The sequence below is a fragment of the Carassius carassius genome, chromosome 43, assembly GCF_963082965.1.
Source record: "Carassius carassius chromosome 43, fCarCar2.1, whole genome shotgun sequence".
NCBI lineage: Eukaryota > Metazoa > Chordata > Actinopteri > Cypriniformes > Cyprinidae > Carassius > Carassius carassius.
Window position 1 is genome coordinate 13,194,157 of NC_081797.1, and position 26,634 is coordinate 13,220,790.

General features: G+C 39.0%; 2 protein-coding genes across 4 annotated transcripts in view; both read right to left on the reverse strand.

Annotated features, from left to right (window-relative positions):
• Positions 1 to 2,995: 2,995 nt before the first annotated feature.
• Positions 2,996 to 4,336, reverse strand: LOC132125009 (uncharacterized protein C11orf96 homolog). Its single transcript, XM_059536207.1, has one exon. The coding sequence runs from the start codon at positions 4,118 to 4,120 to the stop codon at positions 3,752 to 3,754; it is 369 nt and encodes a 122-aa protein (XP_059392190.1). The 5' UTR covers positions 4,121 to 4,336; the 3' UTR covers positions 2,996 to 3,751.
• A 26-nt stretch (positions 4,337 to 4,362) lies between these two features.
• Positions 4,363 to 26,634, reverse strand: part of LOC132125007 (alpha-ketoglutarate-dependent dioxygenase alkB homolog 3-like) — a 32,329-nt gene continuing 10,057 nt past the window's right edge. For 2 of the 3 annotated variants that reach the window (XM_059536204.1, XM_059536205.1), the window contains exon 10: positions 21,142 to 21,294. In XM_059536204.1, coding sequence (XP_059392187.1) covers positions 21,190 to 21,294 — 105 coding nt within the window. In that variant the 3' untranslated portion in view covers positions 21,142 to 21,189. Of the gene's footprint in view, positions 4,473 to 21,141; positions 21,295 to 26,634 lie in introns of those variants that run through there. The other variant, XM_059536206.1, reaches the window with a different exon arrangement.

A 26,634-nucleotide genomic window follows, 5' to 3' on the forward strand; every position in this document is an offset into this window, starting at 1 on the left:
ATAATTAAATATTTTAAGGATATCATTAAATACACGTTTTATATTTCGGTGCTTGTGCACAATGCCAAATCCAACTGTAAGAGCAAAGATCAAAGTACACATGGGGGGGGGGGGGGGGGTGTACAATGCTGTTTCACATTCAGAGTTGTTTAAATTGTTAAAGTGTTGGATTCTCATGCTAAGTATGGACAAAGTTTCAAAAAACAATTTGGGCCTATGACGGAGTATTTCTTTGCCAAAAATCTTACTTCCGGGTCCGTACAAGTTTCAGAGAGTTTTTTTTCCCATCGTGGCTCTTCATGACGTAGACAAGGGTGGAACTCCTTATATGGGCATTTCTCCCGGAAAAACACGGCAGTCAAAAGAGCGGTCCATGCTATAAAAGATCCTGGTCGTGATTCAGAACTGCAGACGGTAAGTGAAACAGCATTAAAAAAAGTGCTCAAGTGCTCTTCACTCTTTAGTTCTGCCCATGGTGTGCTTCCAGGAGCTCTCCTTTTTCAGGAGAGAATTGTAAGGCTGTATCTTTGTTTTATAAATATGATAAAAGTAAAGACTTTTTGGAGATACAAAGGGTGCACTACTACTCTATAGGTACTTAATATTAACATGAGATTGGGTGAAACTGTGTGTTATGTCCCCTGTAAGTCTTAATGTGAACGCATAGCCTTTCAAAAACGCAGGCTCTCGACACGTTAGAAAGTTTCATATTTTTCAGTGTCTGAATTATTTCTGTCCATAAAATATGAGAAAAACATATATACTGTATATATCTATATATATAGCATTGCGTTATCAAGGTTGGGGGTTCGATTCCCCGGGAACACATAATAGGTAAAAATTGATAGCCTGAATGCACTGTAAGTCGCTATGGATAAAAGCGTCTGCTAAATGCATTAATTTAATTTTATTTAATATATATATATATATATATATATATATATATACCAGTATGACCAGTATGAATGTTTTTGCACATCTGCCGGGTTAATTTACAGGTTTTAAATTGAATGTTAATACTATTTAATTTAAATGTTTTCTCCCCAGTCAGAAAGGAGATGATGTAGTAGTCTGTCTAAGTGGGTTGAAGGGTAAAACACATAAATAAGCCCAGTCATACCGTTTTGGTGCCAAGCATAGTCTATCACAACACTGCAGAATCCCCAGCTGGATGGTGAGGCATGATTTCCTATCATGTAACTAGATCAGAGGGCAAGGCAGAGAGATGCTATTTTTACATGGCATCTGTTCTGGCTGATAGAAATCAGATGTTGAGGGAGTTCAGATAGAGACAGATGTGTTTTTGTGCTGTGATTTGGACACAGTGTAAGCACCTGCTCACATCTGAGATTATGCCTGATCATTATTGTGAGAAGCTGTAACCATTTATTATGTATGACCGTTATACCGTTATATTATGTATAATGAAGAGTCATAACTGGACTTTACTTAAGTTTTCTTTTCCATTTTATGCTCACTTTATTTCCATTTTAAAATATTTTTGTATTTCCATAAATGTTCTTTATTGTCATCTATGGTTCCATAAAAACTGTTTAACATCAATGAAACCTCTCTAATGTACAAAAGGTTCTTTAGATTATTAAAATGTTATAAACACAAGAAAATTATATATACATACAGTGATGTGAAAAAGGTTTTGCTGTTTTTTTTTTTTTTTTGCATATTTGTCACCCTTAAATAATTCAGATCAAAAAACAATTTTAATACTAAACATAGTATTACACAAAGATAACCTGAGTAAATACAAGGTGCACTTTTTAAATGATAATTTCTGGCAATGAGTCTTTCACATCGCTGTGGAGGAATTTTAGCCAACTCTTCTTTGCAGAATTGTTTTAATTCAGCCTCTTTGGAGGTGAACTTGCTGGTGTGTTTGGGATCATTGTCCTGCTGCCTAACCCAAGTGTGCTTGAGCTTGAGATCACAAACTGATGGGCGGACATTCTCCTTCAGGACTTTCTGATAGAGTGCAGAATTCATGTTTTCATCAATTATGGCAAGTCATCCAGGCCCTGAAGGTGCAAAGTAGCCCCAGACCATCACATTACCATCACCATGTTTGACTATTGGTGTGATGTTCTTTTCATGAAATGCTGTGTTGGTTTTATGCCAGATGTGACGGGACACACACCTTCAGAAAAGTTGTTGCATCAGTCCACAGATAATCAAGATAATTTTTGGCAAATGTAAAATCAGCAGTGGTCAGCAGTGGTTTTTGCCCAATCTCTTTCTTATTGCTGAGTCATGAACACTGACCTTAATTGAGGCAAGAGAGGTCTGCAGTTCTTTAGATGTTGTTCTGGGTTCTTTAATGACCTCCTGGATGAGTTGTTGTTGTGCTCTTGGAGTAATTTTGGTAAGTCGGACACTCCTTTGAAGGTTCACCATTGTTTCTTTAAGCATGCTTCACTTTGTCAGACAGCTTCTATTTAAGTGATTTCTTGATTCAACAGGTCTGGTGGTTATCGGGCCTGGGTTTGGCTATAGTTAAATTTAACTCAGCTTTATAAAATAATGTGGTTAATCACAGTTTTTTTATGATTTAACTGGAGGGGGCAATTAATTTTTCACATTGGGCTAGGCAGGTTTGGACAGCTTTTTTCCCTTAATAAATGAAATCATCATTTAAAAACTGCATTTTGTATTTACTAACATTATCTTTGTGCAATATTAAAATTAGTTTGATTATCTGAATCTTTTAAGTGTGGCAAATACGCAAAAAATTTTAAAAACCAGGAAGGGGGCAAAAACCTTTTCACGTCACTGTATATACAGTATATATGTATAAATGCATATTTAGATTATTTAAGAAGTTATGATGACTTTACTGTTTTTCATTTAGCATTAATTTTTTATATAAATATTTTATTTAACAACACTTTAAACACTTTTTCGTCACTTTATGTTTATGTAACACTTTCCCACTTGTTAGCACTATTTTTTTAGTCTCTGAAAACAGCACACCAATTATGAATCCAATGTTAAAAAGTTTATTTATATTACTACGAAAGAAAGTATGAAACAAATTAACAAAGAATAAGTCAAATTGAAGTATAAAGGCCTTTTTTTACAGTGATAGTGACTTTACAAGTCCACAGTGTCAACAGAACAATTCTCTAAAATTACTATGTTATCACAAAATAATCTGCGAATAAATATGATACATTTGAAAAAGTACAATAATTTGCTCCTAACTGAGTTTCTTAGTAAGTTCACCATTCTGGCGGACGTAGACATCAAGGTTTGCAACCTTATTTTCTGTAAAAAATACATCTCTGTTTTAGTTTGCTCGTCAGCACAGCAATGCGTTATAACAAAATGTGACAGTCTACATCCTGCCCAGCAGTGAAGAACCCATTCGACTGTGCAATCTTAAGCAGGCACAAAGGATACGAATAACATTAGTCTATTAAAATGGAATCAGACATGGTACATCCTCTCCTGTCAAGTTCATTACAGATGAAACCTCACCAGTCCTCAAGTCTCAAAGAATGAACAAAGGAATTTGCGTAAGCATTTAAGTGGTTTCTGAAATCTTCCAGCATGCTACAGCTTTGCTCTTTGCAGAGGAGCTAAACAATCGCTCTGCCAGTGTTACTCAACTAGAATCTGCACATAAATGCATAACTACTGTAGGTTAACGGCTGTGAAAGAGGAATTTAACAGGAAGATATGTGCGAAATACATTGAGTTCCAGTCCTGTCATCCTTCAGACCTTCCTCTCACTCTCTCAGTGTGTCAAGTCTGAGTCACTGGAGTCCAGATTAGCCTGTGCAGATGCTGTGCGGCAGCTCTGTGTTGATCCTGCGTGGTGCAAAGTCTGTGTGCTTCTCCTGAGGCTCTCCAGCGACTGAAGGTAGGACTGTCTTGCCCTTTCTTCCTCCAGAGGTGAAGCCCCCTCCTCCTCCACTTCGGCGATCTCTGCAAAAGTCACCGGCTGGGTCTTGAAGCGGGCGTCTCGGGGCCGCCGGGGACGGTTTCGGCCCCGAGCCAGACACTTGGGGACGGGTAGCTGCTGGGGAAACTCCTCCATGGCGGATGCCAAGATGTGTGCGGGTAGAACAGCGAAACCCACCGTCTCCATCGGACGTGCAGCCATGTGTCTGGATGGAAAGGGTTGGGCGTTCGGCTTCTGAGATGTTTGGAGAGGCTTGCAGTTCTCCAGGACTCCCTGTGGTGAAGGATATGAAGTCACTTTCCTTATATCCTTCTTGTCTGTATTTGACAGAAGGTGAAGTTTACACACAGATGGAGAAGTCGACTTCCAGAAGACGAGTGAAGGGAATCTTCTCGCTGTTCTCTCTGTCTGTGGTTTCTGAGCATGCCACTGACTGCTCTGGGTTTTATACTGCTTCACTCTCCTAACATCTCCCCACTCCGCTCTGGCTCCGCCCACCCACTGTGAGGCGTCACCGTTCCGGCTGCCATACCAGACCCTCCGAATCAGATCCCTGAAATAAATGCAGGCCAGAGAGGGAGTTGGGAAAGCAGAGAGGCGAGAGGGGCCGATACATGCAGCTCTAACAGTGGGATCAGAAAAGGGAGAAATAAACAAATGGCCAGAAACAGAAAAATGGGGAGTGAGAGGTCATTGGCAAAGAAGAGATAAACAAAAAATAATTAGAAGACCAGAAGCTTTGGAGAAATGTACACAAAACACTGTACAAATACATGTGGAGGCGAATCTCACTAAAACATGTTTAGGTCTTACCAAAATGAAAAGTAGAAAACTTTTTTTGTTAAAATAATGAAGCTGTTATAAGACAATTTAGAATTGTAATTAAATTTAAGCAAATTTACCCTTTAAAAAATTATGTAATATGTCTGGACTTTTAATTAGGAATTCTCATTATTCTCAATTACTGTTATATACTGTAAAAAATTAAAGTTATATATATATGCCAGTACCAAACCATACGTGCTTAAAGATTTAATAATAGATAGATAGACAGATAGATAGATGGATAGATAGATAGATATAACCAGATAACAGATAATCTAAAAACAGAATGCAGAGAATATATGGGCCTATCATATTATTATTATTGTTGTTATTACTATTATTACCATTACAGATTTTTAAAGACTAGGTTTTACTTAAATAGGTCAATCTCACATGTAGAATATTAGTAGTATTATATTGAAGGAAATTAAATGAAGATGACAAATGAGGATCAAGCTGACAGATTAGAACATATAAAATAATACAATTGAATAATACATTAAATGACAGAATAAAACTATATATAAAAATAATATATATATATATATATATGTGTGTGTGTGTCTGTGTGTTTTAAAGACTTATAATATATAACACAATTTTAAAGGAAAGTGAAGGATGATGCCACCTTTTCAAGTCGGCCAGATAAGGACAAGGACATGGAGGGTTGATGATCTAACTATATTTTTCTTTTACTAGATGCGTTGTAAGCTCAGCAACATGTACATGCCAGGAATCTCTTCTCAGTGCCACGACCATGATCTCACCATCGTAATGAGTTTAGCTTTCATCAGCCTCTCACTCTCTTCCTGTGCCATTCAGATTTGTCATTAACCCCCGAACGGTCCACGCCAGGCATGTCCCATGAGCCCAGAGACATTTTGGGAAAAGTGTGTGAAACTGGGGGCTGGACATTGATACGTACCACACCATGGTGTCTCCGGTTTTGTCATGGACCCTGAGGATGACCCTTTAAAAGCAAAACAGGAAACCATAATGGTGCCACCTGACCCTCTCAGCTCACTCCTACTTGTCCTATATATCCGACGTCAAGCGGTTACTGTCAAGTCTGCTTTGAGTAACATCTATTTTGGGACAGAGAAGCCAGCTCTTGCAGTTGCTCATCCAACCGCTGAGGTATAATCAGTCAGGTGATATAATGTGATGATGTCAAGGACAACTACACACACACCACGTTTTGCAGGAACATGTCAAGTTGATTAATAGCTTGTTTCTAGGCTAATGCAGGAGGGATGTACAAGACAGCAAAGACGCATGTTTTTGCAAAGCAAATTGCATGTATGAACCAGTGTTACATGATGCCTTTGAAACAATAAACCACCTTCTTTAGAAAATGTTTTGTAAATAAACAACTGAACAGGAGCCCCTATTCATCCTCAAACTCAGACCTCAATGTCACAGAAGCACGCAAAAGGTTTACAAAATCAACTGTCTCATTAAATTTCACAACTACTTTCTGTTTTGCTAAACCGGTGGCAACTTTATCTCATTTGTACGTTTTGCTCACACTTATCTTTGATTACAAATTGTAAGTTTTCTTGCTAATCACAATGCATGAATATCTACAAAATTGTAACTTTGTAAATACATACATTTTCCTGTATCAGTTTGTTTTTTAAAATTACGTCTAAATTTTTTTATTAATATGCAAAAATTTAATAAAAATTTAATTTAAAATAAAAATGTTAATTACTTTTTTCATATTTTATTTAATTTCATGTTTTAATGCCTTAACACGTTAAGTTCCTGTTTAAGGACGTTTGGTTCACTCAACAGTGGATGATAAAGAGAGCTTTGATGATAATAATTTTCTTCATCCATAAACAGGTCAAGAAAGTCTTTCTTTGAGAAATTTTAAAAATGTGCGGTAGAAAAAACAAAATCAGATGTCTTAAAGGCAAAGGAGACTGTTTTTCAACCATATATTATTGGATAAAAATCTGTGAGTAAAAAATAAACACATAAAAAGGAAATTCACTGCTAATAAGGTAATATTTGTCACGGCTTACGCTGCTGGAAGGAACACGGAGCCGAGGGATAAACAAAACAAGGATTTATTAAATAAAACATAGGCAAGGTAAGAAGCAAATAACAGGTGGCAAGTGGCAAGTGGCAAGTAACAGGTAGACGAGTTGACAAGTTGACAAGTAGACGAGTGGACAAGCAACTAGTAACGAGTAGACCCGACAAAACAGAACAGAAAGGACAAGGCTTAAGTACAAACGATAATTGGGAAAACACAGGTGGATGGCATGACTAAATTAACAGGGACAAAAACACACAAAATGAGTCCAGGTGTGTGACAGTACTCCCCACTCCCGGTAGGTGCGTCCTCGCACCGTAGAAACAACAAAGGGAGGCGTGGGTGGGAACTTGGGAGGAGGTTCCGGTGGAGGACAGCCTCCCAGGAGGGGGCCAGCAGACAGGGACCACAGAGGAAGGAGCCAGGGAGGAGATGACGGAGGGAGGAGCCAGGGAGGAGACAGGAAGGATCTGAAGCAGGAGGTACCCAGCAGGACCCAGGCCACAGCCATAACGGCCCAAGGTGGGGCCGACGGTGGAAGGAGCCATGGAGGAGGAATGGTCACCAACTCCAGGAACTCGACCCACGGCAACGGAGCAAGTGGAGGAGGAGCCCGAGGTGGAGACGGAGAGCCGAAGAGCCAGGGTGACGGGGAGGAGCCGGAGGTCCTAGGCGGAACTGATGGCTCTGGTGACTGACGCGGCGATGTGGTTCCGGAAGGCCGCGGTGAGGCCAGAGTGACCGAGGACTGAGGTGTAGCCGAGGGGATGAAGGAGCCTGACGGAGCCGGAGGGACGGAGGGATGAGGCGAAGCCGGAGGAGTGGAGTCCCGAGGCATAGGATGGACGACGCCAGACCAAGGCGGAGCCGGAGGGACGAGGGAGCCAGGCAGAGCCTGCGGACTGCCGGGCCACGGCGGAGAGGAAGGAGCTAGGAGCCATGGTGGAGCCGACGGGTCAACGGGCCGAGGCGGAGTCCAGGCCTCAGAGGCTGGAGGCGGAGGTGAGGGAGACGCCGACCAAGGCGTCGCTGGAGGATGGCGGTCCCGCTGAGCTCGCACCACAATGATGGTAGGCTGAGGGCGAGCAGAGGGGCAGCCAGACGACAGCGGAGGAGGAGGCAGGAGTGGGTGGGAGGGTGGTAATTTTGGAGGAGCAGGCATTGGAGTAAGCTCTGGGGCTGGAGCCCTTCCTGGGCTTAACGGAGGATCAGGAGCCCGTCCTGGGCTTAACGGAGGATCAGGAGCCCGTCCTGGGCTTAACGGGGGTTCAGGAGCCCGTCCTGGGCTTAACAGGGGTTCAGGAGCCCGTCCTCGGCTTAACGGGGGATCAGGAGCCCGTCCTGGGCTTAAAGGAGGATCAGGAGCCCGTCCTGGGCTTAACGGAAGATCAGGAGCCCGTCCTGGGCTTAACGGAAGATCAGGAGCCCGTCCTGGGCTTAACGGAGGATCAGGAGCCCGTCCTGGGCTTAACGGAGGATCAGGAGCCCGTCCTGGGCTTAAAGGAGGATCAGGAGCCCGTCCTGGGCTTAACGGGGAATCAGGAGCCCGTCCTGGGCTTAACGGAAGATCAGGAGCCCTTCCTGGGCTTAACGGAAGATCAGGAGCCCGTTCTGGGCTTAACGGAGGACCAGGAGCCCGTCCTGGGCTTAACGGAGGATCAGGAGCCCGTCCTGGGCTTAAAGGAGGATCAGGAGCCCGTCCTGGGCTTAACGGGGGAACAGGAGCCCGTCCTGGGCTTAACAGGGAATCAGGAGCCCTTCCTGGGCTTAACAGAGGATCAGGAGCCCGTCCTGGGCTTACAGGAGGATCAGGAGCCCGTCCTGGGCTTAACGGGGGAACAGGAGCCCGTCCTGGGCTTAACGGGGAATCAGGAGCCCTTCCTGGGCTTAACAGAGGATCAGGAGCCCGTCCTGGGCTTACAGGAGGATCAGGAGCCCGTCCTGGGCTTAACGGAGGATCAGGAGCCCTTCCTGGGCTTAACAGAGGATCTGGCATAGGTGAATTGGAAACCCCCTCATTTTGACCCATTTGGCGCTCCACATTATGCTCCCTCGTGGTGGGCAGTGTCGCCGGCTCTCGCACCTGGTCTGACGGGTTGCTCTCTGGCTCTCCGTCATCGGTGGGCTCGGGCTTATGCCTCGTACCGTGGGGAGATTGTGGGCTGGGCTCTGGGTCCAGAGTGGACCTGGCGAGATCCTCCATTGGGCCGACCGTGAGAGGTGACCCATTTCTCACCAGATTCCACTCTATAAAGGCGGCGATATCCTCCCGAGGACCATCTTCGGGCGACAACGCTCTGCACCTAAGGTTCGGGCTGGCGTGATAAAAGGTGCAGAGCGCGTGGTCCGGGTAGCTGGTGGCATTAGCTAGCCAGAGAAACCGTCTGGTATGGTCCTCGAGAGACAGTCCCTCCTGCTCCAGCAGGAGGAGGAGGTATTCGGGGCGATAGAGGGGATCCATGACACACTACGGAAAACAAAAAGACTGTGAAAAAACGGAAAACAAAACGGAGGGAAAACACGCAGTTTTTAACTTTGTAGGTCGGGTCTTCTGTCACGGCTTACGCTGCTGGAAGGAACACGGAGCCGAGGGATAAACGAAACAAGGATTTATTAAATAAAACATAGGCAAGGTAAGAAGCAAATAACAGGTGGCAAGTGGCAAGTGGCAAGTAACAGGTAGACGAGTTGACAAGTTGACAAGTAGACGAGTGGACAAGCAACTAGTAACGAGTAGACCCGACAAAACAGAACAGAAAGGACAAGGCTTAAGTACAAACGATAATTGGGAAAACACAGGTGGATGGCATGACTAAATTAACAGGGACAAAAACACACAAAATGAGTCCAGGTGTGTGACAATATTACCTATAATATTATAAGACAAAAACCTCAAGAACATTCAAGTAAAAACATTTTAATATTTCGTTTTTTGCCCCTTTTTGTATTTTGTAGATGCCTCCCAAGAAGAAGAAAGGGGACATAAGACGCTTTTTCATAAAGCAGGGTCAGAGTGTAAGTAGGCAAAGTAACTAGCAAGCTGAGACCAAACCTACGCCCATGCTAGCCATACATGGATCCGTTACATTAACTGATAACGTACAGTAACAGTAAGAAAGTGACATCTATCCAAAGCTATAAATGTCCATGTTGGCTCAGGGACACTGCAGCTTGATTTGAGTCTCTTGTGCTTATAAGTAGGATCAACAAATTTGTTTCCACGTTAAGCAGTGAGTCTGTTAACAAGATAAAAAGCCACTTTATTTATTTTTTTGGACTTGACCTAGAATACATTACAGCGTCCGAAAAGTCATGTATTTATAGCACAACTCAGACACATTCCCACGAAGGCCACTCGCGCAACATATCATCCCAACTTAGCAGAGGCAACATCATACTGACTATAATACATTAACAAACCATGATTTGAGTTACTGACAAAATAATGCATTAACAAACCATGAGCTGATGTTAGTGTATGGGTAATTAATAATGAGTTTGAGGGGCAAAATGAGCATGAATAATTAAAAACCCAAAGTCAAGGACACTGATAAAAAAAAAAAAAAAAGATATATTGTGTATCCCTATGTGTAAACAGTCAGAAATTATATAAACGGCAAACGAGATCATATCAGGGCCTTTAAATGGATTCTTAGATATGCCTTCATATTCAGTCCATGTCTTCTTTGAAGTAATGGAATAAATAACGATTAATTAGCTCTGTTGCATGCTGTATTGTGAAGTAAATTATCCTGATCTACATGCGTCGTGTTTTTGTGACAAAGTTCTTCTGGGAAAAGGAGGAGTTTTCCCTCAAGACAGAGAGAGAACTGGGTCTTAGTATTGGTGGGAATGAGAAAACATGAGACGGAGCACAGGCCTTGACTTCAGCAGACAAAACTGCCAACGTCTGATGGATTTGTGCCCACGCCATGCATCTTGCTGTTAGCCTTATGTGGCAAAAAGTTGTGGACTTTGCATCCAAGGACACAATCCATGTCACCTCAAATCTTTCATAATGACTTCCAGTCATGTCTTTTGCTGAAAATAGCCGTCATTATGAACATCCTTTTGATTCCAAGTCCAACTCATATGACAAACAGGGTTCGAGAGGCATGGTTTGCATGACTCTGATGTAACTTGAAATCAGACCCTTGCGGTTGGACACAAGAGAGCGGTTTCAGACAGGTGCTAACAAAAAATACATGTGGTATTGTTAATAAAAGGCCACTGAAGGGCTACTGGGAGTGAAGATCCTGGCAGGACATGGGTCACTGGACTTTACAAACATGCAGCTTTTGCCCACTGGTCTTTCAGTTATGATCCCAGTGGAACTGGGAAATGCTAAAAGCATACTGGACAAATTGCCAGAAGGTTATTTAAAGGTGCGCTGGCCAGTGGTACTGTGAAGGCTTGAAAATCAATGTATGTTAAAGGGATTTTATATGATTATATAAAGGGATACTTTATATGATAACAGGTTTGTTTACACATATAAACACTGATCAACACAAAACAGTTCAAACATGTTCATAGGAAATGTGAAAAACCTCAGTGGTTCTTGAGGAAACTTTAATGTTTTTGTGTGACTTGCGAAAACAAACTACATTGGTTCTTGCTGAAAGCCAAAAATGTGTTTGTGTGACAGCAACAAATTGGTTCTTGTGTGTTAAGCAAGAACATTGAAGCTTCTGTTTACCACATTTTATGATTTCTAAGTTTTTGTTGCTCAACTAAATTACTCTTTCAAGCTTTATAATGGCAGTGAATGGAGGTCGAGATTTTGAAGCAAAAGTAAGTGCATCCATCCATCATAAAGAGTTCTCCACATGACTCCAGGGGGTTAATAAACGCCTTCTGAACTGAAATCGATGCATTTGTGTAACAGAAAATCCATATTTACAACTTTATAAAGCTTTTAAAAGCTATTATAAAATTTTGAAGAGCCAAGACATTTTTTTTTTTGTAATTTTTTATTTTTCATTTTTCAAGGAGAAATACAGAAAGCAAGCCTTCAATATATTCCTAAATCAAAGACACTTGAAAGTTTATGCAATTACATATATATCAAAACAGTATTAATAATAATGAGAAATAAACATATACATATACTGTACATCCATACTCATATACACATAAAAACAATTATCAATACAGAGTATATTCTCTCAAGCCTGGAAAGAAGTTTTTACAAGTGTCACCAATGCTTTGTTTCCTCCTCTTAACAGTAACTATATACAATAAAACATGGGGAGCTATTACTTACAGAAGATTCCAAAAATTGCCATATTCCAATAGTTAAAAATAAAAAATAAAAAAAATTTAACCATTCAAAAGAGGTCTGGGCGTACTGGTTTAATGTAATCAATCCATTTACTCCATATTTGGAGGAAGTCTTCCCTTAATGCTCTTAAGGAGAAAGATAATTTTTCCATCACATGTATATTATGTGCAGTGTTGGGGAGTAACTAGTTACATGTAACGGCGTTACGTAATTTAATTACAAAATTATTGTAACTGTAATTAGTTACAGTTACTAAGAAAAAATGAGTAATTAAATTACAGTTACTTATGAAATTGTTTACGATTACAAAGGGGATTACATTTGAATATTTACACACATCCACATACAGATTTAACTGATTTCTTTCCCAAATTGCACTGACTATTCTGAGACATACGCCCTAATAATTTCCGGGATGCGGAAATACAGTCTGGTTCGTAGAATCCAGTCATAAAAACGGAATGCCTAACGCGGACGGAATATGCCACATTTTGGATGACTAAATCAAAAGTAGGTCAGTACACTTGAATCAAAACATGACATCGACTAGTGTCTGTGAATATAAAGCCCCAAAAATGCAATATATGACTTGCACATTCTGCGTGTCTGTGGAAATCAGGCGCGGACTGGACACCGGGAGAACCGGGACAATTCCCGGTGGCCTGGCAGCCGATTTTGCCCCACTATTTAATATCATTATTGTATAATTGCCTGTCGAATGTACTAAAGCGATCATTTGCGAATCCGCCATTTGATAATTAAATCTCTAATAAGTCATGAATTGTTAGTCGTGACTCGCGCGCTCTCCGCGCCTCCGCCAAACGGTTTGGATCAGACTCAGAGTAATCAATGCGAGAGAGAGAGTGGACTGTGGAAGCGCACCGCTGGAGCAGAGAAGCAGAACTACTGTTCAGGGTTTCAGGTCAGTTTCATCTGTAAAGATGCTTTTTTGTCGTTGTTTTTTTATTTATCTAGTCAAGCAGCAGCACGTTGCTCATCAGTCATCACTCAAAATACTATATAAAGGACATCATTATTATCTGTTGTAATGTTACAGTAGTAATTTAGCTGAAAAAAAAATCCGATTTTTTTTAATAGGTTTAGGGGGAGCTACGACAGACAACAACACAACCCTTACGAAAATTAACATTTTAATATTTAACTATAAATCCAAAGAAAATGGTTACTATTGTTTAAACTGTGATAACAAAAAATGTAAAATTATTTTACAAATGTATTTATTTAAAAATAAATACAAATCCATTTGCAAAAAAAAAAAAAAACAAGGTTATTTTACTTTTATATAGGCTAATAAAAGAATGGTAATTTTTTGTAAGGGAAAAACATGACTCGTGTACAGTATTAGGATTTTTCTATGAAGATATTGTAGTATTGTAGAGTATTGTATTGTAAAGTGCAGTTTTGTTCAATCTTGAGTATTAAAGTCACGAGAGAGATGGATAACAGGGCAAAATAAAGAGACTGAAGAGAAAAATGGAAGTGAAGATGCAGTTCAGGACAGAACTTATAATTATTTTGCATGTCCCCAAATTAAAGATTTAAACCTTTTTTATGTCAGGTCCATACAAAAAATAGTTTTGTCCATGAATTTGTTTGTATGAGTTTGAATTTTCCAGTCTGAATTTTTTTCCCAGTCCGCCCCTCCTGTAAATTAATGGCAAAGACATGGTTTCATTTACTACACATAGGCCTACTGAAGCTTGCAGTGTTTTCAACCCCTGCCACCTCAATATAGGAGTACACGAGCACATAAACATAATTTCTAGAACTGCTCTGTGTCACTTCATGTGCATTTTACTTATTTTGAGAAAACTATCATCATATACAGAGACAGCAGTTTCAAAAAAACACCAATGTTTCAGGAGTTTATTACACAGAATACGACACATGCTTATTAGATAACTGTATTTAAGTTGATGTATATACTTTTATTTATTATTCTTTAATTTTCACAAATTTAGAAAAGTAATCAAAAAGTAATCAAAAGTAATTAGTTACATTACTTTAATAAAGTAATTGAAAAAGTTACACTACTATTACATTTTAAACAGGGTAACTTGTAATCTGTAACCTATTACATTTCCAAAGTAACCTTCCCAACACTGATTATGTGTTATATCAATCCACTCCTTCACCGTGGGTGACTCTGGTTTTAACCATTTTCTGGTAATTACTTTTTTACTAGCTGCTAAGAGAATTAACAATAACTTCTTATCATTTCTGTTCCACCTCTCTGAGGGGATATTACCCAAGTATAAAAATTCACAGGTAAAGTCAATCTCTACCCCAAAGACAGCTGTCAGAGCTCCTTTAATCTCATGCCAGTATTGATTCAATTTCTGACACCCCCAAAAAATGTGATAATGGTTCGCTTCCATTTCCCCACATGATCTCCAGCAGCTAGTACCCTTCCCTTGATGTTTTTTCTGTGATGGTGTAGTAAAAAACCTGATAACGTTTTTCCAACAGAATTCTCTCCATGTGGCTGAAATTGTGTATTGCCACTTTGCTCTACAAATTCTGCCCCAGTCTTCATTTGAAATATTTAAGTCTCCTTCCCTTATCCACTTGTCCCTTATATACAGAGTATTTTCGGGTAAATTTTGGAAAAAACCCTTATACAACTTTGAAATGATCTTATTACATGGCTGAGCCTTGGATACTGCTAGGAAAACCTTTATTATTCCTGACTCAGCCCTTGACAGTACTTCTGGTTTAATTTTACTTTCTAAATAATCCCTCACTTGAAGATATCTATAAAAGTCACTTTGGTTAAGCCCAAATTTTTCCTTTAGTGAATCAAAGCTTTGGATTTTACCCTTGTCGAAAAGAGTGTAATAATTTGAGATTCCTAATTTAGCCCAAATACGAAATCGATTATCTATTCTGTTTGGGAAGAAATCAGTATCAAAGGCACACCATCTTAATATTCTTGATGCTTCATTCAAACCCCCTATTTTCATTGTCCGGTGCCAAATTTTAAATGATACATTGATCAATGGGTTTGTTTCCTTATTAATTCTAGTTCTTAGCTTGTTGTCTGCAATGAGGGCAGATAACGGGGACTCTTCCATCATCCCTCGCTCTATTTCAATCCATTTAGCTAAATATACCGAACTACTGCAACAAACTAATGGCCTTAATTGGGCCGCATAATAATAGTATTGTAGGCATGGAAGATTTAACCCACCGTTTTCTTTGCTTAACTGTAGCGTTTTAAATCTTATTCTGGGTTTTTTACCCTGCCATAAAAACCTAGATATTAATTTATTCCATTCCAGAAATTGTTGGTTCGGAATTTCCACCGGAAGTGATAGAGATACAATAATTTTGGTAGAATAATCATTCGCACTGAATCAACTCTAGAACTTAGGCTGAATATGGGGATAAGATTCCAACGTATTAGATCAGATTTTATTTTCTTAATCAAAGGACCATAGTTTAAATCAAATAAATCTGAATAGTCTCCCGATATGTTTACTCCTAAGTAATTAATTGATTTAGTATCCCATTTTAATTACCCCTTTAATTGAATGGTTCTGCCTAATCCATTGGCTCAATGGTTCAATAAATAGGGCAAATAAAAGTGGAGAGATGGGGCATCCCTGTCTTGTGCCTCGCTCTAATTGAAATGGATCAGATAAATCCCCATTAATTTTAATCCTTGCACAAGGTTTATCATACAATGTCTTAATTATTTCAGTAAAGTTATTGTGAAATCTAAATTTTGTTAATACTTTATATAAAAAGTTCCATCTTACAGAGTCGAAGGCTTTCTCCGCATCTAAACTCACTAGAGCAGCTTCCACTTTGTGATTTGAAACGTGACTGAGAACATGCAGGGTCCTTCTAATGTTATCAGATGCTTGCCTTTTACAGATAAAGCCTGTTTGATCCAAATTAATGAGATCTGGGAGAATGTTTTCTAGTCTTCGTGCTAAAATAGAGGTAAATAATTTATAATCAACATTTAAAACACTAATAGGCCGATAATTTCCACACTCCGATTTATCTTTTCCCTCTTTAGAGATGACAGAAATGATTGCTTCTCTCCATGAGGGTAAAATTCCCTTTTCTGTACTACCCAATTGAATGCCTTTAGTAGAGACGGGGCCAGTTGATCAAACATGGTTTTATACCATTCAGCAGTATAGCCATCCGCCCCTGGGGATTTGCCTGTCTTTAGTCTAGTCACGGCTACTTTTAGCTCTTTCATAGTAATTTCTGCTAACAAAAATCTATTTTGCTCTTCTGACACTTTAGGCAAATCTATTGAAGCTAAAAATGCATCTATCTGCAAATCATTATTAATTTTAGGCTGCGAGTAGAGAGCTTTATAAAAAGTTTCAAAAGTCTGCTGTATTTGCTCCAATTTACAATATATTTCCCCTGTTTGAGTATTCTTTATTTTATTGATTGTTCTTTCTGCTTGTTGCTTTCTTAGTCTGTAAGATAACAATTTTAATGACTTCCCCCCAGTTTCATAGTATCTTTGCTTTAAGAATATAAGTTTATTCTGTAATTCTTTAGAATATATATCATCTATTTCTTTAACTATTTTCTTAATATCTTGTTTCACCTTATGACTCATTGTAGCCCTATGTTCAATCTGCAATCTTTTCAATTTAATTTCAAGTTCCTGCATTTTCTGCTTTCTAAGTTTCTTTAAATGAGATGTGAGGGCTATTATCTTGCCCCTTATTACCGCCTTTAGTGCATCCCAAAGCATTGATGGTGGCACCTCCCCATTATCGTTTATTTCCAAATATGATCTAATCTCGTTTTCTAAATTTAATTTGGTTTGGGAGTTGTTTAAAATATCAGAATTCATTCTCCAGACTGTGGATCTAGGTTTCCTTTCTAAACACATCGACATGTAAATGGGACTATGATCAGAAATATCCATGGTACTTAATTCGCAGTGGTGGACCAAATGAAGATCCTTTTTAAAAGTAAAGAAGTAATCTATTCTAGAATATGTCATATGAGGATGAGAATAGTGAGAATAGTCACGAGTTTTTGGATTCAGTTCTCTCCACACATCTATTATACCTATCTCTTTTAACATGCCATTCACCTTTTTAATCAGTGGTTTTAATTCCATAGTATTTCTAGAGCAATCCAGACCCGGGTTTAGGCGAAAGTTAAAGTCACCTCCACATATTAAAATTCCTTGGACTTTAGTAACTATTAAATCAAACACTTCACGATAGAAATTCCACTCTGAACTTGGAGGGGCATAGACATTCAAAAAACTTACTAACCTTCCCTCTATTTTACCTGTTATCAGTACAAATCTTCCTTCCTTATCTCTCATTTCTGAAATATGTTCATAGTTCAGTTTTTTTAGATATGAGTATGGCCACTCCCCTTTTTCGTACTGATTTATAGGATGCAAAATATACCTCTTTAAAGCCCATTTTGATTAACTTAAGATGTTCAACTTCATTTAAATGAGTTTCCTGTAAAAACAATACCTCCGCTCTTGCCTTCTTTAGTTTGGAGAAGATCTTTCCTCTCTTAACTGGATTGAGTACGCCGTTGACATTAAATGAAACAATTTTCATGGAATAGTAGTGGCAAAAGTGTCTTAACATACAGCATCCCCTTTGATAGAACTAACGTAAACTGAAACAAATTAACAAAACCAAAGTCTAAATTCTTAATTAACCATAGATAAGATACAGAGTGAACTTCCATAATTGAAGTCGTTACCTCGACTTCTGACGAGCCATCACTAGTAGGCTGCAAGGGAAAGCCCCTCTTCATAGACTTGTAGAAGGGGCCCTTGTAGATAGCAGATTCGATTAAAGTCATTTGAGCTATACTGCATGTCCCGATTATTCAAAACTGCGCTGAATTAACTAGGTTGTAAAAAAAAAAAATTCTCAAATTGACGGCTCCCCGTCTCTCTTTCCTCTTGATAAGATACAAAGAAGCCGGGAATCCTGACCGGGCAGAGATTATCGAGATTAGGAACTCGCGTCTTTTCTTCGGAAAGTCTGCAACTTCTCCCTGAATGTTGGGCCTCTCCTCTGTTGAAGATCGCGGATACCCTTGCTTCGGCCACCTCTCTGCCAAGTCATCCGTTGTATCTGTTCCATCAGGGTGCCCGGTTGACTGATAGGCTGCACTGGAAGTCCTCGCTTTGCCATATCTTGCGTTGCTTCCTCTACTGTGTTATATGTCTTCGTTCCATCCTCATACATCACCATCAAACGAGCGGGAAACAGAGTTCTAAATTTCACTCCACTGTCCTTCAGGACTTTGCGTATCTCTGCGTACTCTCTTCGCATCTGGAGTACTTGAGGAGCGTAATCGTTGTCAAGGTTAATCTGCTTTCCCTGCCAGGAGAATCCTCTCATTTGCCATGCCTGACGAATGATCTGTTCTTTCGTTGTAAAACTTAGGAATTTAACCACAATTGATCGCGGTTGTGCGTCTGCTGGCGGCTGCTTTCCGAGCGATCTGTGGGCTCGTTCAATCTGAAGCGGTGCATCCTCCGGTAAATTTAAGTTTTCTCTCAGGAGTTTTTCCAGAAACACAGCCATTGTCGGACAATCCTTTTCGGCACCTTCCGGCACGCCATATATTCTAACATTATTACGTCTTGAACGACCCTCTATGTCCACGAGTTTCTCTTCCATTTTGCTGTGCATCTTCAGCATGGCAGTGAGTTCCTCTTCCGCATTTTGAATCCTTTCTTCAGCCATCTCAATTCGGCCTTCCGCCTCTTCTAGTCTAGCATTGGTATTAGAAATTTCTGCTTTAATGTCCTCAAGCTGGGTTTTATTATCTCGACGAAAATCTATTAACTCCTTAAGAATGAGGCTCAGGTCGACCGTCTCTCCGGCGGGTATCACTGGGTCTTCCTCGTGGCTGCTTATCTGTGCGCTGGGAGGTGAGGGTGCGGGGTTGTCGTCATATATCTCTATAGATTTTGATACTTTCTTCGTTTTACACCTAGTTTCCATCTTACTCCCTTTGTATTCTTACGATATATATTACTTAAATCGTGATTAAAGAGTATAGGGAGCTTTCTAGACTATTTTATTCGGGAGCACCAGCTCTATGCTGCCATCTTGACGATGTCCAACCCGGAAGTCGAGCCAAGACATTTTTAACATAACTCTAATTGTATTTTTTCTGGCTTGAGGGTGAGTAAATCATGGGGTAATCTAGCCCTTTAACTGTTCAATTTATACAGACTTATTTTACAATCTTTTAATAAACGTCTTGAGGCAGCAGTTTTTGATTTGATTTAAAGCGTGAAGTTTTGATTTGATTTAAACAACAAACAGAAATCTTTCAAAATTCATACAAATATTCTAATTTGTGTTTCAAAGGTGAACAAACGTTATATTCGTTTTGAGGATGAGGATGACAGACTTTTCATTTTTGGGTGAACTATCCCTTTAAATGCGAGTGCAGGATATTTTTCTGACTAAGAACTCAATCATGACAGTTGTTGCATACACTACTTACCCAAACAGATCTCCCTGCAAACTCTGGGAATGAAACTTGCAACAATTTAACTGGAGTGGAAAAATAATGCCCAATGATCCCATTACACAGCGAGGGTCCCTGCATTCCAGAACAGAAGCAGCTTTATGGGGAAGCTCTGCCAGGCGAGCAGAAAGGAAAACCAAGAAACTCAAATTAAAGAGCTCCGACAAATCACTGGAAGTCACATGCAAGAGTACGGGATTTACGGTTTGCAGTTTCAAAACATTTTGAAGTTCTCTGGATAATGTCTGCTATTGAGATAGCAGAGATTATCCAGCCAAAACCACTGCCAAAAACACTGCTATGTTCAATGGCATTCCCATATTTAGGAATATTGTCTTTAAAAGGGTGACCTAACAAGGCCCATATCTGACCTTTGGGCCTTGTTCACCCCAGAGATGAATATGCAACAATTTAAAAAGACACTCAAGAACATGTTATATAATATTTGTGTATGAACTAAGAGAATTCTCTTTGATTGCATTTCTGGCTAACAAAATAGCATAGTCATCTTTTGAGGTTTGTTGTGACAGAGACAGCCATTCAGCTCTTAACCAACCACACAAGGACTCGACTGTGACTCATCAACAATGAGAAGAGGCTAGCAGTCAAGTGTAAAGCTTACCAACCATCTGCACAGAGAAAACAATCTGAGAGCTGCAAGTTGTAAAAAAAAAAAAAAAAAAAAGACATCTCGGAAAGACTGATGACCCTTTAACAAAGCTCATAACCTCATTGAAAAAAAGGACAGTGGGCTTACTGTGAATTTGTTACCTCCGTAATAAAATGCTTTACATCGCATTTGAAGAATTTGAATTATTAAATTGTTTTTAAACACAAAATACATACACCAAAATGTAGGGTCATTAAGATTTTTTAAAGAAATTAGTATTTTTATTCAGCAAGGATGCATAAAATTAATTTAAAAAGTGACAGTAAAGACATTTATAGTATCACGATTTCCACCAAAACTTTTAACATTGATAATAATAATGTTTCTAGAGCATCAAATCAGCATGATTTGACTGGAGTAATGATGCTGAATATTCGGCTTTGCATCACAGGAAAAATATCTTAAAATATAAAACATTTTGATGAACAAAAACAACATTGGTGAGCATAAGAGACTTCAAAATCATGAAAAAAATCTTACAGACTCCAAACTTTTGGAGGGTAGTGTAACCAACCCCATAATGACACTGAACAAATGTTTGTAATTCAGGTTTATTTACCACAAGCTATGAATGAAAAATTGCACAACATATAATATTTAAACAGCAATTCACCCAGAAAAAGAGCCTTTTTCGGGGGCTGTAACAGAAATATGGGCCATTTGGCACTGCTTTTTTGACTTATATTCTCCAAACAAGTAATACCAATAACATTTTCTTATACCATAAACAATTTATGGACAATTGCTGTGAGAAAAGAATAATTTAAGTAAACAAAAATGCCATCATAGCCAGACAAGCTTATCATTGTTCAGGGTCAAAAGCCAACTATCACAAGTAAATAAATAATTAAATCGAACAGAATGTGCTCTGTGAATGAGACAGATTTCGGCAAACCTGTGGTCTCTTCTCCCAGTGATCACCTCACAAATCTCCCACTGGGACGCTCTGGCTCTGGGTATATGGTGCGGAACGTGAGGTTTATCCGAGGCCCGCGGTCATGGTACTCCTTTGCCACCTGGTGCTATTTAAAAAGAATTAATAATATTAAAAACAAACTCACAACAAGGCAATGTAACCATTGGACAAAGTTAAAAGAGGTTAATCAGACTCCAACTGGCCTTGGCGTCTGCCTCAAAAGACAGCGGTGATGCATGATGTGTATTAAATAATTCAAAAATACGATTACACATTGTGTCATATATTTGTACAGAAAGATCATAAAGAACGTAGCTTTACTAAGCAAAAGCGGTATGTTTACATGAACTGGTGTCCGCTGTTATATTTTTGACCCAGAATTTATTTATTTATTTGATAGGAACAATGCTCATTGATCAACAGACAAATTACTTGCTGTAAACAAGCCAGAGTTAGCTACAAGTGCTAGTTTCCATCTGTTGCCAGATCTTAACAGGCACCCTAAAAATACAAAAGTCAATAAAAATACACTATAAATTTAAAACTATACACTATAATATAGTTATATACACTATAATAAACACTATAATAAAGCAGGAATTTTAAAACAATATGAACATACCCTCAAACAGACAATATATTGCTTACCTAGCCCTCAACTTAATTACAATATAAAGTGAATACAATATAAATAAAAAAGGGAATGAACAGAAAAGAAAAAAGTATGTTCATGGACTTAAATATTTGGTGTATGATTACAATTATAATTGTCCCTAAGCCAAACTTTAAGCGTTTTTTTAAAAGAGGAGAGACTATTACACTTCCTTAACTCATTGGGCAGACTATTCCAAAAAATCGTAGCTCTGATAGAAAAGGCTGTGTTTCCAATCCTACTTTGTCTATATTGAACTATGCAGTCCCCTCCTGTGGTTGCTCTGGTTATTCTATTAACCTTGTCCTTCTGTTTTATAAAATGGCACAGTGGTGGGGAAGCAAGCCGACGGAGTACCTTAAAGACAAGACAGTCATCAGCAAAGTGTCTGTAGTTTTCAAAGCTAAACATGTTGTGTTTTTTGATTATGTGACAGTGATGGTAGCTATCACCCTTACGGTCCAATGTCTTTAATGCCTGTTTATAAAAAATGACTCCAATGGTTGCAATATTGTTTTATTGGCTTGCGACCAGCTGGTTAAACAGTAAGAAAAATTTTAAAAGATCATTGCATGCAAGAAGAGCTTTGCGGCCTTCATTGATAGGTATGGTCTTATGTGATTAAGATTTGCCAGGTTGAATTTGACAATATTGGCAACCTTTTTTTATATGCTTTTTAAATGAGAGTTGTGAGTCTAGGATAATTCCCAGATATTTAAAGTCAGATACCACTCTAACTTCCTCTTTATTAACAATTACCTCAAAGTCATAAGTCACTGTAGTTTGTTTTGTAGAATACATACATACTGTTTTACTTATGCCAAGTGATGATATCTCAGATCATTATTTAGTTCTGTGCAAACTTCATATAGCCAAAATTGTAAATTCTACTTCTTGTTACAAGTATGGAAGAACCATCACTTCTACCACAAAAGACTGCTTTTTAAGTTATCTTCCTGATGTATCCAAATTCCTTAGCATATCCAAAACCTCAGAACAACTTCATGATGTAACAGAACCTATGGACTCTCTTTTTTCTAGCACTTTAAATAAAGTTGCTCCTTTACGCTTAAGGAAGGTTAAGGAAAACAGTTTGACACCATGGTATAATGAGCATACTCCCACCCTAAAGAGAGCAGCCCGAAAAATGGAGCGCAGCTGGAGGAAAACCAAACTAGAGGTATTTCGTATTGCTTGGCGGGAAAGTAACCTATCCTACAGAAAAGCATTAACAACTGCTAGATCCGATTACTTTTCTTCTCTTTTAGAAGAAAACAAACATAACCCCAGGTATTTATTCAATACAGTGGCTAAACTAACGAAAAATAAAGCCTCAACCAGTGTTGACTTTTCCCAACACCACAGCAGTAATGACTTTATGAACTATTTTACTTCTAAAATTGATACTATTAGAGATAAAATTGCAACCATTCAGCCGTCAGCTACAGTATCACATCAGACAGTGCACTATAGACCCCCTGAGGAACAGTTCCACTCATTCTCTACTATAGGAGAGGAAGAATTGTATAAACTTGTTAAATCATCTAAACCAACAACATGTATGTTAGACCCTATACCATCTAAGGTCCTAAAAGAGGTGCTTCCAGAAGTCATAGATCCTCTTCTGACTATTATTAATTCCTCATTGTCATTAGGATAAACACACCAATTTTAAAAAAACTAATGGAATGCATTGTCGATATAAAAAACTGGATGACGAGTAATTTCTTACTGCTAAATTCTGAAAAAACAGAGGTGTTAATTATAGGACCTAAAAACTCCGCTTGTAATAACCTAGAACACTGTCTAAGACTTGATGGTTGCTCTGTCAATTCTTCGTCATCAGTTAGGAACCTAAGCATTTGTAAAACTGCATTTTTCCATCTCAAAAATATATCTAAATTACGGCCTATGCTCTCAATGTCAAATGCAGAAATGTTAATCCATGCATTTATGACCTCAAGGTTAGATTATTGTAATGCTTTATTGGGTGATTGTTCTGCACGCTTAGTAAACAAACTACAGCTAGTCCAAAATGCAGCAGCAAGAGTTCTTACTAGAACCAGGAAGTATGACCATATTAGCCCGGTCCTGTCAACACTGCACTGGCTCCCTATCAAACATCGTATAGATTTTAAAATATTGCTTATTACTTATAAAGCCCTGAATGGTTTAGCACCTCAGTATTTGAATGAGCTCCTTTTACATTATAATCCTCTACGTCCGCTACGTTCTCAAAACTCAGGCAATTTGATAATACCTAGAATATCACAATCAACTGCGGGCGGCAGATCCTTTTCCTATTTGGCGCCTAAACTCTGGAATAACCTACCTAACATTGTTCGGGAGGCAGACACACTCTTGCAGTTTAAATCTAGATTAAAGACCCATCTCTTTAACCTGGCTTACACATAACATACTAATATTCTTTTATTATCCAAATCCGTTAAAGGATTTTTAGGCTGCATTAATTAGGTAAACCGGAACCGGAAACAATTCCCATAACATAATGTACTTGCTACATCATTAGAAGAATGGCATCTACGCTAATATTTGTCTGTTTCTCTCTTATTCCGAGGTCACCGTAGCCACCAGATCCAGTCTGTATCCAGATCAGAGGGTCACTGCAGTCACCCGGATCCAGTACGTATCCAGACCAGATGGTGGATCAGCACCTAGAAAGGACAACCTCTACTGCCCTGAAAGACAGCGGAGACCAGGGCAACTAGAGCCCCAGATACAGATCCCCTGTAAAGACCTTGTCTCAGAGGACCACCAGGACAAGACCACAGGAAACAGATGATTCTTCTGCACAATCTGACTTTGCTGCAGCCTGGAATTGAACTACTGGTTTCGTCTGGTCAGAGGAGAACTGGCCCCCCAACTGAGCCTGGTTTCTCCCAAGGTTTTTTTCTCCATTCTGTCACCGATGGACAGAGGTGGGTAGAGTACCAAAAAACTGTACTCAAGTAAAAGTACTTCTAGAAATATTTACTCAAGTAAAAGTAAAAGTACTAGTCTTGAATAGTTACTTGAGTAAGAGTAAAAGAGTATCGGATAAAAAATCTACTCAAGTAGTTAGTTACTAGTTACTTTGGGTCATATATACTGAGCCTATTTTTATTTAGATATATAGATAAAATGTATGTAATGTATCTTTGCGTGTATAAATGTATATATTACATCAGCCTTTTACTCCAATTTATGTAATTTATTATAAAACCCTGTCTGTTTACTTAAGTAACAGATATAGGTGTCATGCCATAACATATTTTTAATACGACTGACTTTATATTAAATGTGAATTTAACATTGAAAGTTAATGTGATATAAATATTGCTACTAATCTTTCATTGTTCAGAAAGAGAGCAAATAACATTTACATTATTAAAGATCATTTTCACTGACAGTCTAGATTTCAATCACTCTCAGAAACTCCCATTAAAATCACTGAAACTGTTAACACTGTGAAATCAATATCTTAATTAAAGATTCGTACACACATCTGCACTTTGTTGTTTCTGACGAGAGAATTCGCCAGAAAGAGGTCTCCAGGTCAGTGAGCGAGTGAAGGAAGCACCGGCATTTTAGCGAAGACTCTTCGGAACACCTCTGATTGGCCAATGCTTTAATAAGCTCAAAAGAATCATGTGTGATTGGTTATAATGCGCAGTGCTGTAAAAACACATCTATCTCTGGCTCAGCGCCAGCAAGGAATCACAGATCTGAATTTAGCAGCTGGACTTGCTGAACGTACTCACACCGGTGTGACTGTATTAAAATTAATAAAATCTTAATCGGCTATTTTTTGTCTTTTGGAAGCTGCATTCAACTTGACTCCCCTCTGTTATAAGCCACACACGTACAACAAACTAATGTCACAGTGGTATCGTGTACTGTAATCGAATGTAGCCCAAGTTATTACCTGTTAAACAGTAGACAGCACACGCGGTGTTCATCTAATAAGGATCTCCATCGCTAGCAAATAATAGCCTTTGCAGATTTCAATTCAGTGCAGTTCCAGCCACGTTTTCAACGCTGCTGATGTTAAACGTTACATCTCTGAGTGAACCGCTTCAGACGCTCAGCGCGTGCGGCAGGGAACTGAAGGAATCATCCAAACTGATTCATGAACCAATTCACTCGTTTGCCAATGGGTTTGATCAAGCCTTTGAACAGAATTGACTCAAAAGAATGAATCATTCGCGAATGGGCATCGCTCATTGCCCAGAGAAAAGTAGACGGCGCGTTTGGAATAAACTGAAGCATTTATAACATTTATTGCATTAAGATAAAGTAACGAGAGGAGCGTCGCCCACAGTAACGAAGTAAAAGTACAGATTTTTCCCCAAAAATTTACTCAAGTAAGAGTATAAAGTACCCATCTTTAAATATACTCCGAAAAGTATTAGTTACCCCCAAAAATTACTCAAGTAAATGTAACGAAGTAAATGTAACTCGTTACTACCCACCTCTGCCGATGGAGTTTCGGTTCCTTGCTGCTGTCGCCGCTGTCGCTGTCTGGCTTGCTTAGTTGGGGTCACTTCATCTACAGCGATATTGTTGACTTGATTGCAAATAAATGCACAGACACTATTTAACTGAACAGAGATGACATCACTGAATTCAATGATGAACTGTCTTTAACTATCATTTTGCATTATTGACACACTGTTTTCCTAATGAATGTTGTTCAGTTGCTTTGACGCAATGTATTTTGTTTAAAGCGCTATATAAATAAAGGTGACTTGACTTGACTTGACTTATGTTCAAGTGTAAGCATGAATTAGTTAG